The sequence below is a fragment of the Benincasa hispida genome, chromosome 7 (genome assembly GCF_009727055.1).
Source record: "Benincasa hispida cultivar B227 chromosome 7, ASM972705v1, whole genome shotgun sequence".
Taxonomy (NCBI): Eukaryota; Viridiplantae; Streptophyta; class Magnoliopsida; order Cucurbitales; family Cucurbitaceae; genus Benincasa; species Benincasa hispida.
Window position 1 is genome coordinate 12411321 of NC_052355.1, and position 14680 is coordinate 12426000.

General features: G+C 33.8%; 1 protein-coding gene across 8 annotated transcripts in view; it reads right to left on the reverse strand.

The window, feature by feature from the left end:
• LOC120081626 overlaps positions 1-14680 on the reverse strand; it is a 50463-nt gene continuing 35783 nt past the window's right edge. For 3 of the 8 annotated variants that reach the window (XM_039036659.1, XM_039036658.1, XM_039036660.1), the window contains one exon: positions 3148-4139. In XM_039036659.1, coding sequence (XP_038892587.1) covers positions 3743-4139 — 397 coding nt within the window. In that variant the 3' untranslated portion in view covers positions 3148-3742. Of the gene's footprint in view, positions 349-771; positions 930-3147; positions 4140-14680 lie in introns of those variants that run through there. The other 5 variants (XR_005482893.1, XR_005482895.1, XM_039036657.1 and 2 more) reach the window with 3 other exon arrangements.

Sequence of the window (14680 nt, forward strand, 5' to 3'; positions counted from 1 at the left end):
TAAAATAATTATTGGATTGGAATTGGATACCTAAATAATTAATTAAATTAATATAACACTTATATTAATTTAATTAATTAAAAAAATCTAACTATTACAAAATAATAGTCAACCGATTTGAAACAAGTGAATCGGGCCTTGAATTGCTCGAACTGAACCACCCACCAACGATCTCTCAGCAGCGATCTATTAGCAACAATCTCTTACCAAACACTGAGTGATCGCTAATAGCAAACACTAAGCGATCTCTTAACAAACGTTGGGCGATCTCTTAGCAAATGTTGAGCGATCTCTTAGTAGAGATTTTTTTCTCATCGTAGTGTTACTTTTTTTTTCCTCCAAAACTCACTGGGAACAACACGAGCGACTCAAAACTTTAAATTGCAGACTTGCCCAAAAAAAGGGACCTTACAAAGCATTTTGTAAATTGAAAGCGATAAATGTAAACAGTCCAATCCTGAAAACATCCAATAATCGTAAACTATTCACATTCACAAACATTTATCACATAAACATATACAGAATGCTACCCACTAATTTTGTTAAATTAATTATGGAAAATAAGAACAAAATTTGGACCAAAACCTGGCTCTGATACCAATTGAAAGGAAACCGATGAAGGTACTTATGCGAAAGCGTGGGGTTCGTTCCCAATTTCTAATTTTCACAGACTCACAAAACTTTTACAGAACAAAACAAAATTATTCATTATAAGATTTAAATTACAACATGCTAAAAATAGCAGAATAAGTAGGGAAGAAGAACGCTTACCCTTGAAGCCAATCTTCTTCATGAATTTCCTCTATCTAGATCACGAACTCTTCGATCTGGATCTAGATCTTCAAAAACTGAAAACACAACAGGACACCGCCACAAATGAAAATCCTGTATTCTCCTTAGAGATTGAGAATTAGCATGAGGGGTAGGCTCTGCTATGGAATTTGGAAGAAGAAAGAAAGTTTTGAGAGAGGAATTTAAAGAGTACACTCATTGTGAAGAACACGATTGAACACCCATCAAAACTAAACAAAACATCCAACTGCAAAACTCTTTACACGTTTTTCTTGAGTGAAAAAAGAGGGAAGGAGTTATAACTCCCTCCTTTTATTAAATTCAAAGTTTAATTAAAAAAGATATATATTATATGATAACAAACTTATCATACAAAATATATTAAACTATATATTATATAGAATATAACATATAACCTATAGTTTTTATGTTGTATCAAACGCAATATAACCTATAGTTTATATTTCTCTCAATAATGCATGACATTTAATATAAATCACGTTTATACTAAATTCAATTATATGAATCTCATCCATATAATTAATATTTGAATCACATTCAAATATTTAATTCCTCTCGAATAAACTTTATATTATAATGTATGAAATACATTATATTAATTATATCGCATATAATTAAATTAATCAATTATATTATATATAATTACTTTTTTCAATTAATTTGAACAATTCAAATTAATCCAAAATTAATTCTCAATAGTCCATGATGAGCTACAAAGGGGACCTTATAGAGCTGTAGATTGAAACTCCAATGGTACTTGGATAATTAATTAAATTCTTTAACTAAATTACCCAACATTCATTAATTGTTAGTCACTCCACTAAAGACTGACATATGTACTTTTTGCACTACAGATATATTTTATGTCCATTGGATATAACTGGTCAACAGTGCGATGACTCTTCACAAATTGCTCGTATGTACAACAGGGCAAAAATTACTATTTTGTCATTATAGTTACATCTAACTTCTTAAGTACCACTGATCCTTCTAATGAACAATAAATCAGAGTCTAACTATGATAAGTCTCTCTCGGGCCAAGAGAGGGTGTGACCACATTGTTCAAGCCCCAGAATCAGCCCCTAAAGGAGCAATTTATCTACTTATTCCGACATCAGGGAAGGAGTGAATTCCGTCTTGTGTAACTGTGTTTTTAGCTCCCCAATCAGACGAATCTCCAAAATGGTAGGCATATTGAGCTGGTAATCAAGCCACTCTTACCCATACAATTCAAAGGAGTGTCTTTATAGGCAGGAGTTCACAACTCACTAAGGATTCGAGTCATGTCACCTATGGTTATCCAGGTGAAATGCAAGTCTCCATTATCAACGAGTTTATATAATGAGACTAGTCATTTCGTGATCGATCTTATACAAACTCTTTGTATAGGATACCCTCACTCACATGTCTCCATATGAATAATTAGGATAAGATCATTTGTAGCATTTTACAATACTTGTAACATCTACAAAATGGGCCGTATCCATAGTATCACTAGGATATAGTACCCAGCCTTATCTATTTATTGCAAACTGTTTTGGTTATCATTTAAACATGATCCACTCGTATGTCTCTATATACATATTTAAATTACATAAATAACCTAGGATCTTAGTTTATTGGATTGAGTGTGCTCATAAAATAACAATTATTTTATTAATAATAAATTGTTTATACAAAGTTTACAAACTATAGGAATACAATAGAGATTTAAGACACCAATCCCAACAAGTGAGTAACAAGTTTTAATAAATTTTTTATGATGTGATTTTTACGAATAAATTCCAATACATAGGAAGTTCATATGAAGTTTTTATACACAATTTTCTCCAACGCATGCCTTAGAAATGAATCAGTTATGTATTAGCAAACTAGGGCATATAAGTGTGATCCATGTTTTTAAATGACAAAGTTATTTATGAGTAAACCTATGTTATGTATGTTAATGTTGATATTTGTGTTGTGTTGTATATAATACAAAAGCCGTGTGCTAGACGGTTTTAGAAAATGTAAGCCGTGTGCCAGAAGGTTTTGGAAACCACACTGATATTTGTGTTAATGTTGATATTTATGTTAATGGATTTAGAAACCACACTTATATACAACACAAACTCTACAACCGAGCTTAATTGTGGTATATAAGTGGTATAAAAACTTCGATGTGTTGTGTTGTATATAAGTGTGGTTTCTGAATTTGTTATGTATGTTAATATTGATATTTTCGGTTAACAGTAAATTATATGTTTTAAACTATTGTTGAGATTGGTAAGTCCTAGAGAATTATAAATTGCTAATCATGTTTAACAGGTGCTAAGAATACAGGTTTTCATAAGTATGTTGGATAGTAATTGTTATAAGAGGGTTGACAATTATTATCTTCACATCTCTTCTCGAATTAAAAGGGTAATCTGGGAAGGGGATGTGACACCAAATTTATTCTCTTTAGCTTTGATTTCTTTTTTTGTTTGTAATTCAAGTTAGGGAAAAATACTCTTTGCCCACGAGGTTTGGTTAATGTTGCATTTTAATCTTTGAGTTTTCAAACTCGAAATTTGATTTTGGTTACAATGTTGGTCCCTCCATTAATTTATTTGTTAACTTCTGTTATCATATATGAATATCTAATTTGTAAGTTATCCCTAATTTAGGCTGGACATAGACTTCCTCTATTTATTCTATATTTTGTGTATATTTACCCATGTATTCTCATTATAAATCAATCAGGCTCGTTAATAAAATACCAATATTTTGACATGGTATCAAAGCTCCACATTTAAGGGGTGTTTGTTTCAAGGGTTGGGATTAGATGGGTTAGGCATCCTAAACCCAACCTTTGATTGGGGCATGGATTTAGGAAGTCTTGATTCTATTCAAACCATGGGTTATTTTTTTAAAAAAAAAAATTATTTTAATCTAGGAAATATATCGGTCAACTTTCGGACACCACTTTCAGTGACCACTGCGGCCAACTCTGCCCGCCTCCCTTCAACGATCGTCGCGGGCCAACTCCGACAACCGCTGTAGGCCAACTCTGGCGAATGCCGCCGGTCAACTTTGACACCACCTTTGGTGACCGCCGCCGACCAACTCCGGTCGCCACCTCCAGTAACCTCCGTTGACGAACTTTGGCTGCCACCTCCGGCAATCGCCACCAACTCTGGCCGCCACCTTGGTGACCATCGTTGGCCAACCTCCAGTCGCCACTAGTCAACTCCGACCACCATCGACAAACCTCTGGCAACCCCCCTTCTCCCTGGCAAAATTTTGGCCACCAACTCGATTGCCCACCATCCGACTGCCACATCCGGCGACCGCCACCAACCAACCTTGAAAAACGTTAATAAAAATACTCTTAGTATATAACAAACTAGACAAATTTGTATATAAAAACACTTTTAAGAAAGAATTGCAATACATATATGTTTTTTTTTTTAATTTTAATGAGTTTTTATCAAAAGTGTTTAATTAAAAATGAATTTTTGAAAGATATTTTTTTTCTAAGTCATTTCAAACACGGCAATAGATTGTAATTGTATAGTTATATTTATTTAGATTATATGTGTAGAACTATATATGTTTGAAAGCTCAAATTTAAGTTAATAACATTTTAATTTTTTTTGTTGGTCACTTTAACTAGCTTGAAAACTTAAAATCATTTTCTAAATGTAAAGATTTAAAATGTTTAAACAACTTAACGACCAAATAAAAACTAAAACTCAAAATTTATGATTTTTTATTCCTCAAATATAATCTAATAAGAAAAAAAAGTATATTTTTCCAATTTTTGAATTTAATATTAAAATATTAGTTTATTTCAATTTTAAGTTAGTATATTATGGTTATAAAAATTGATAATTATCAAATTAGTTAAAGTGACAAAAGTCTATAAAATTTTATTTCAAAATCTAGTAGGATTAAAATATCAAATTATTAAAACAATAGATTAAATAAAATTATAATTTTAGTCAAAATCTCTATTTTAATTTTTTTTGAAAAAAAATATTCTTCTAAATTTTCTAATTTATTTTAAATTTAACTATATTAAAATAATTAAAATGATAAATTTAAACTAATCTAAAATTTAACCGATAATTAAACACAATAAATTATTTCACAAACTAAATATTTATAAATCTTAACTTCTATAGATTTAAGATTCCAAACCTATGTATCAAATGCCCCTTAACATTATAAGTCTGCCTCTACCGTGCCTTGTTTTCCGCCCTGGACCAGTCCTACGGTCGACCAGATCCACCGTTGACCAGCCGCGCCATGGTTCGTTCAGAACCGTCCAGTACAGATCTGGGTAGATCAGCTTCGACTGCCTCAGATCACTCCCGCTCAGATCCGTGCGCCTATCTACTTTCCATTCCACTCAACACTGCCTCTACCAAATCTGCACCGTAGATCTCTATTCCAGTACCAATTCCGTCTGCCTAGATCCACGCTGTTCGGATCATCCAGCATCGTCGCCCATCTCTGCTCCATCGCACTTCAGCTCACGAATCGTCAAATCCACGCTGCCAAACCTCTGCTCTATGCCTCCGTGGTTCTCTCACCGTGGGTTTCATTCTCAGATTTACACCACTCAGCGTGGGTTTCATCCTCAGAATCCTTCAGTTTTATGCCGCTTTATTGTCTATCCATCATGAACTGATTGATTCCATCGAAGATTTGAGGGTTCAAATTCCTCCTTGAGTTAATCGTGACATTCAGCCAGTTCGGTCTCATCAAAACTGGTTTGGTTAGATTGGTCCAATTAATTTGGGTCTGGTTCAGTTTAGTTCCTTGAGTTTTGTTCATTGGTTTGAGTTGGTCTGATTGATTTGGTTCACCCATTTATAATGGTCAAATACTATGAGTTTCTTTTCTACGCAAATGGTAAAAACTACATGGTCATAAATTTGTTGATTGTGCTACAATTGAGTTTAGGTATAGTAAGAAACATGATCATATTTTGGAAAATTGTGCTATTCAACCACCTCGCCATTTAGGCTGATCCATGCAATCAATGAGCTTTTCTAAAGCAGATTCCTCATTTATTGCTTATGTTGCCTCCCTCTTGGATGATCCTTCTCCTACTAAATTTTTCATCACTATCCTTCAAAAGTTACTTATACAGGTAATCTCTTCCAATTTTTCTACCCTTGCAATTAGATCAGGTAATTTTTGGCTTCTTGATTCTACTTATTGCAATCACATGACCTCGATATTTCACTTTTATCTTCCTTAACTCATTCTTCATCACTTCCCCCCATTCAGGCTGCTATTGGAAATTGCATGTCTATTTCTCATATTGGTACTATAACCACACCCACCGTAACTCTTCCCAGTACTTATCATGTCCCTAATCTTAACTTCAATCTTGCCTTTGTGGGCCAACTTTGTGACTTTGGTCTAACTATTACCTTTTCCTCTAATAGTTGTCTGGTTCAGGATCGGCACATGAGAAAGATAGTTAGTATAGGTTGCGAAGTGAGACGATTGTTTGAGCTCGCATCTCTTCGAATTTTTGATTCCCCATCTATCTCTGCATCTGTCACTAATTCTATTATATATCAATGGCATTGTCGTCTTGGTCATGCTTCTCCGGACAAACTTCACAAGTTAGTCTCTTTTGGAAATTTAAATAATATTTCAAAAATTGATTATTTTGGTTGTCTAAATTGTAAACTTGTTAAACAACCTACATTGTCTTTCCCTAATTCATCAACTTCATGTGATACACTTCTTGGCTTGGTTCTTTCTGATATATGGGTCTTGTTCCTACCCTAACTGTCAATGGTTATCATTATTTTGTCTTATTTATTGATGACTATTCTCGGTTATTTGGATATATTTTCTTAAAAATCATTCTACCTTGTCTCAAGTCTACATTGCCTTTGCCAATACGGTTCAAAAATAATTTTCTCGTACTATTAAAATTCTTCGCATGAATAATGCCATAGAGTAAAAAGGTTTGAGCATTATCTTTTTTCTCACCTAGTAGGGCACCTTTAGTCAACGTTCTTGTTTTCATGCATCCCAACAAAATGGTTGAGCAGAATGAAAACATCATCATATCTTAGATTCTGTTTGTATCCAACCTCTCTCTGCATCCTGTCCAGAGAAGTTTTGAGGTGAGGTTACTCTCAAATCTGTCTATATCATTAACCGTCTCCCATCTTTCATTCTTCATAATATTTCTCCATTCTAACGCCTATATAGCACTTCTTCTTTTTACTCTCACTTGAAAGTCTTTGGTAGTGCTTGTTTTGTCCTACTTCAGCCTCATGAACACACCAAACTTGAACCACAGGCTCGCCTATGCTACTTTCTCGGATATGGAACCAAGCATAAAGGTTATCATTATTGGGATCCTATCTCGAGACGATTATGCATATCTCATCATGTTACCTTTTGGGAACATAGTATGTTTTTCGGTCTATCATTCTTTCACGCTTCTCTCTCTAGTTCCCAACCATTCTTCTGCAGATGGATGTTAAAAATACATTTCTTAATGACACTTTATTTGAAGAGGTGTATATAAAACCTCCCCTTGGAACCTCACCTCCACCTTAGAAAGTCTACCTTTTTCGTTGAGCTTTATATGGTCTGAAATAAGCTCCACGTGCGTAGTTCGCCACATTCAGTTCAACTATTATTCAACTTGGGTTTATCTTTAGTCCCCATGATACATCTCTTTTTCGACATCAGACTCCTCAGGGTATTATCTTTCTACTCCTTTATGTTGATGACATGATACTTATAGGTGATGATCCTCATGTTGAGGTTTATGCCCTAAATCTTGTGATTTCTTAGTTTGTAATTTATTTGTACAAACAAATTATTTATTTAATAAAATAAGTTGCTATTTTATTTGACATTTAGTCGCATTGATCCAAAACCAATAAACTAAGATCATAGGTTATTTAATGTAGCCTAAACATGTATGTGGTGACATACAAGTAAATCATGTTTAAGTGATAACCTAAAAAGTCTGTAGTAAATGGATAAGGTTGGGTACCTTATCTTGGTGATACTACGGATACGACACACTTTGAATTGTTACAATTGTTGTAAAGTGTCACAATTGATTTGATTCTGATCATTTATGTGGAGACATGTAAATGAGATATCCGATACAAAGAGTTTGTATAAGACCGAACCATGAAATGACTAGTCTCTCTTTATAAAGCCGTTACTTGAAGAGACTTCATTTCATTAGGATGACCATAGGTGACTTGACCTTAATCTTGAGTGAATTGTGAATTCTTGCCTATGAGAGCGGTCCTTTGATCTGCATGGGTGAGAGTGGCCAAATTCGCTGACTCAATAAGTCTACCATTTTGAAGATTCGTTTGAGTGAGGAGTGAAGGATTGTATCAACAGCAGCGGAAGCACAAGGATTATCTAAGGATTGTATCTTCTCTATATCTTGTTGTAGACCACCTCAAGACATTCTCCACTATTCTCTTGGTGCTCTAGATAGAGTTGTGGGACTCAAAACAAGCTTGAATCAAGGGATGGAGGAGAAAAGCTCACTGCAACAACCTTGTTAAAGAACCTTTCTTCAAACCGAATTTTCTCTAAAATTCTCTATGGATTGCATGCCCGATTTTCACTCCAATCTCTTCATTATATTACAGATCAACATGCAAAGAGAAGAGTTGCATGAGTTGCAGCTCATGCTTGGAGAAGACAAGGCCAAGATATTGCTTCATGTGTAGCTACTTAGGTGATGGATAATGGAAAAACTCTTTTTTCCATTGTGTCTTTTTGGTTTTCCAATTTTCCAATTTTATCTAAAAATCAAAATTTGATTTTATAAAATCTATTGATTTTAAAAATGAAAATTTAATTAGTTTCATAAATTAATTATTAAATAAAACTTAATTAATTTAATATCAAATATTAAATTAATTTTAACACATATTCATCATTATATATTTAAATCATATTTAAATATATAAATTCTCCTATTCCGTTTAATTCTAAAATTAAACATATAATTATATCTCATATAATTACTAAATCCCTTAATTCTAATTTGAACGTTTCAAATTAACTTATCACGCTATTCTAGAGCTAGTCCGTTACGAGTTAGTAGGGGGACCTCGCGAACCTACAGATCATGGGCTCCAATGATCCGAGATTAATTGGCTAAACTCATTAGACCAACTTAATCTCCATTCGTTAACTAATGAGTCACTCCACTAAAGCCCATAGTTGTACTCCCCTCACTTAGATATATATTATGTCCACATGATTTAACCATAATCAGCAAGTTGACCATTCACAGGTTGTTCGTAATAACGACTAGGTCAAATATCTGTTTTACCCCCGAGATTACGTCTTATTCCTCAAGTCCCTACTGATCCTCTAATGAACAACTGGTTTGTGATCCAATCACTAAACCAAACTCTCTTAGCCCAGTGAGAGGGTGGGGCCCCTTATTCAAGACCTAGATTCAGTACTTGAGAGAACAACCTTTCTTCTATCCCTAAATCGGGTAGGTGTGTACTCCATCTTGCAAGGCTATGTCCCCAGCTATTCATCTGGTCTTATCCCTAAAATGGTAAGCTTATTGAGCAGTGCTGTTGGACTACTCTCACCGTTTGTAGATCAAAGGATAATCTCGAACAAACAGGAGTTCATGGCTAGCTCAGGATTAAGATCGAGTTAACCTAGGTTATATAGGTGAAATAGTCAGTCTTAAACAATAAACAACGTTATAAAGTAAGAGTGACTTATTTCTTGGTTCTGATCTTATGAAAACTCATTGCATAGGATGCCTCCACTCCTCATGTCATAACATGTACAAATTAGGATCACATTGTATGTAGCACTTTACAACTCTTTGTAACAACTACAGAGTAGGCCGCATCCAATGGTGTTACCAGAATAAGGTACCCAACCTCATTCATGTACCATAGATCATTTTGACTATTTACTCGAACCTGATCCACTCTTATGTCTCCACATAATGTTCAAGTACTCATATAATAGTCATGGATCTTAGTTTATTGAATTTACAATTTATGAGATCAATAACAAGTATATTAATATAGAAAATATTTATTATTTTACAAACTGCGAGTTTTTTAGGACATAAAACCCAATAGGGAGTTGGGAATGCAGCTACACAAGAAAGAATTCATGTAAGGGTAAGTAGATAAATTGCTCCCTTAAGGGTTGATTCTGGGTCTTGAATAATGAGATGCCTCACCCTCTCACTGGCTAGGAGAGATGTAGTTATAGTTAGACTATGACTTATTGTTCATTCGAGGGATCAGAGGTACTTGAGGAGTTAGATTTAACTACATGGGTAAAACAGTAATTTTAAGCCAATTGTACTTACGAGTAATTTGTGAAAGGTCAAATTATTGTTGATTAGTTATATCCAATGAACACAGAAACATATCCACGGTGCAAAGAATACAATTGTAGATCTTTAGTGCAGTGACCGGTAGTTAATGAATGTTGATTAATTTAATTAAAAAGTTTAATTAATTAATTTTATGTCATTAGAGCTTCTAATCTATAGGTCCATAAGATCCGCTTGCTCGCTCAATAAGGGTTAATGAGAATCAATTAATTTTGGATTAGTTTGAATTGTTCAAATTAATTAAAGGGAATTAATTGTATAAGATACAATTAATATAATGTATTTGGATACATTATAATAAATTTTAATGGGAAAAATCAATATTTGAATATGATTCAAATATTAATTATATGAATGAGATTCATAAAAAAATCGTCGGTTAAAATTAATGTGAATATGATTCACATTAAAACTATCGGTTTGTTGGGGTTGATGCCCTAAATCTCTTAGGGTTCTATAGTTTATAATTGTAATGTACAAACATTTTGTTTATGTAATAAAATTTTTCAAAATTAGTTGCATTAATCATAAACCAATGAACTATCATCCAATGTTATCTTGTAGCCTAAACATGTATGTAGAGACATATGGGTGGATCACCTTTAAGTGATAAGTAGATAAATTGCTCCCTTAAGGGTTGATTCTGAGGCTTGAACAATGTAGCGCCACACTCTCTCCTGGCTCAAGAGGGGTTTGGTCATAGTTGGACTAGTTCATTAGAGGGATCAGTGGTACTTAAGGAGTTAGATGTAACTACATGGACAAAATAGTAATTTTGGCCTAGCTATACTTACGAGCAATTTGTGAGGGGTCATTATATTGTTGATTGGTTATATCCAATGGTCACAGAAATATATCTGTAGTACGAAGAGTATAGCTAACGGTCTTTAGTGAGTGTTCGTTAGTTAACGGATGGTGAATAATTTAAATTAAAGAGTTTAAATTATTCACGTACCGTTGGAGTTTCAAGCTACAGGTTTATGAGGTCTTCTCGATAGCTTAACGGGATTTCATGAGAATTAGTTTTTGGATTAATTTGAATTGTTCAAAGTAATTAAGGGAATTAATTATATGTGATATAATTAATTTAATTTAATTATATATGATATAATTAGTATTTATGAGAGGAAATAAATATTTGAATATGATTCAAATAATAATTATATAAATTGGATTCATATGGTTAAAATTAATATAAATGTGATTTATATTAAAAGTCACTGGTGAGAGAAAAGTGTTGGGTTTGATGCCCTAAATCTCGTAGGGTCCTGTAGTTTGTAAATATGTGTATGAACAAACATTTGTGATGTAGTAATATGGGATATTTTCTTCATTATTATCTGTGAAATATGGGATATTTTAGTTGCATTAACCACAAACCAATAAACTAAAGATCTCTGGTTATCGTTGTAACTTAAGCATGTATGTGCATACATACAGGTAGATCATGCCTTAAGTGATAATCTAAATAATTTTTAGTATGTGGACAAATAAGGGAAACCTTATCCTGGTGACACTAAGGATACGACCCGCTTTGTCGATTACAAGTGTTGTAAAGTGCTACAGATGTCTGATACTGATCATTTATGTAGAGACTTGCGAGCGGGGGTATCCTATACAAAAGAGTTTGTATAAGACCAACCACGAAATGTTTAGTCTTATTATATAACGTCGTTCATGACAGAGACTTTCATTTCACTAGGATGGGTAACATGACCTTAATCTTGAATTAGTTGGAAACTCCGCCTATGAGGGCGATTCTTTGATTTGCATGGATGCGAATGACCAGATTTTCGACTTAAACCTACCACTTTGGGGATTCGTCTGATTGAAGAGCTGAGAACTCAACTACACAAAATGAAATTCACTCATTCCCCAAAGCAGAGGTAAGTAGATAGATTGCTCCCTGAAGGGCTAAATCCGGGCCTTGAACGATGTGGCGCCACACATTTTCTCATGGCATGAGAAATGTTCACTCATAGTAGAACTATGATGTATTGTTCATAGAGGAATCAATGGTACTTAAGGAGTTAGATGAAACTCTAGAGGAAAAACGGTAAATTGGTATAGTTGAATTTACGAGCGATTTGTGAAGGGTTATTGTACTGTTGATTGGTTATATCCAAGACAAAAATATATATGTAGTGCGAAGAGTGCAACTATCGATCTTTAGTAGGGTGTCCGACAGTTAACGGATGGTGGATATCGTGATTAAAGAGTTTAGTCAGTTATTCACATACCGTTGGAGCTTCAAGCTACATGTCCATAAGGTCCCCTTGATAGCTCAATGAATTCAAGTTGAGAATAAGTTTTTGGGTTAGTTTGAAGTATTCAAATTAACAACAGGGAATTTAATTATATATAATATTATTAAATTGATTCAATTATATGTGATATAATTGATTTGATGTATTAGATACATTAATTGAAGTAATTGATATAAATATGATTTATATTAAATAAAGAAGAAAAGAACTATAGTTCAAATATTACATATGATGTGATATTAATTCTATAGGTTATAAATATAATATGATAAGTTAGTTATTATATTTATTAGATAATTGTTTTAGTTGGTTTCTCCTTTTACCGTGTGTGAAGTGGGAGTTATTTTCAGTTTTAATAACTGAAGAATAAAATGAAAAGAGTTTTCATTTTTGGATGATCACTTCATTATAGAATTACTAATCGACTGCTCACGAGAGACTATATGATAGCCCTTTCGAGAGAATAAACGATCGAGCGAGAGATTGTTAGAAGGTTGCTCACGAGAGAGAGAGATTGCTAAACGATTACTCACAAGAGCAAGAGATTGCTAGATAATCGAGTACCACAGTCTATATGATAGACTAAACCTTTCTCCCACTTACTCGATCGTGTAGCTTGATCGTATACTTCCTCCTTCCCTCTACCAAATTCATACAGAGCTCACACCTCCTGGATTCTCACTCCGAGAATACCAAAGTTGTCGAGTGGTAGTGTCGAGGGTTGCCGTTCGAGGATCAAACAGATCGTGATTGTGATGAGAGCGAGAGTTTTTTAGACGATTGCTCACAAGAGCGAGAGATTGCTAGAAGAAGAGTTCTTCAAAGGTATGTCTCTCAATTTCTTTGTTTTAGTAAGAAAGCATGCTGTAATTTTCTCTATATGCATAACTGTTCTAGTATGTTTGTGAATGTGTTTATTGCTTGGAAAGATCTTGCTTCCGCTCACTAGTTCTCTTGAATAAGAGTTCCTTCGAAAGGTATGTTATATTTGATATAACATATAGTTTAATATATATTAAATGATAAGGTAGTTATCATATGAATATATATTAAATAAGGAGGGACTTGTAACTCTCTCCCCCCTCTTTCTCTCTAGATCATATATGTGGGTTAGTTATACTTTCTTCTTATTTGTATGGTGTAGGAAAAAAAAAGAAACTTTTTTTAAGTATTCTAATATCTCAGGCTTTCCCCTGCTTTTCTTTTCTTCTCCTCTCTCAACCCATTTCTTCACCAAAATAGTTAAGCCCATTTCTCTTCGATTCTTATCCAGTGAATACCGAGGTTGCTTTTGTAGTAGTTCCCTTTTTGATGTCGTGTTTTTCACAGTGAAGAAAAAACGTAAAGATTACGTTCTTCAAGGGTAAGTCTTCTATTCCCATTATCTCTTCTTAGTTTCTCAAGTATGCTATATGTTTCGTTTAATTCAATGCATGATCTATTTTGTTTCTTTGTAAAATTTCATTTTGTAAATTTTTTAGAATTGGGACGATTTGCTTCTTCTTTGGACCCTTCATAGGGATCCTTCAATTGGTATCAGAGTGGCATTTTTGGCCCAAATTTTTTTCCAAAATTTTAGATTAATTTTTACAGTTTATTGTGGGATTTAAGCATTATGTAGTTTTTCATGGGATGAATGTTTAAGAATGTGGGTGTTTGAAATTATTGGATAATTTACGAGATTGGCATTATTAGTTTATTGCTTTCGATTTACAAATTTATTTGTAAGGACCCCTAAGGGCTTATTTGTTTGTGATCGAGTCTGTAATTTAAAGTTTCGAGTCGCTCATGTTGTTCCTCGTGAGTTTCAGAGGAAATTCAAAGCAATGCTCTGATGAGGAAGAAAGATTTTGTTAAGAGATCTGTAGTTTTTTATATGAGATCGCATAACGTTTGTTACGAGATCTGTCGGTGTTTGCTACGAGATCTGCTAGCTTTTGCTACGAGATCATGTGGCGTTTCCTACGAGATCTGCTAGCTTTTGCTACGAGATCGCATAGCATTTCCTACGAGATCTGCCAATGTTTGCTATAAGATCCGCTAGCTTTTGCTACGAGATCTACCAATGTATGCTACGAGATATGCTAGCTTTTGTTACAAGATCGTGTAACGTTTACTATGAGATCTGCCAGTGTTTCCTACAAGATTTGCTAGCTTTTGCTACGAGAACATGTAACATTTTCTACGAGATTTATCAGTGTTTACTACGAGATCTGCTAGCTTTTACTACGAG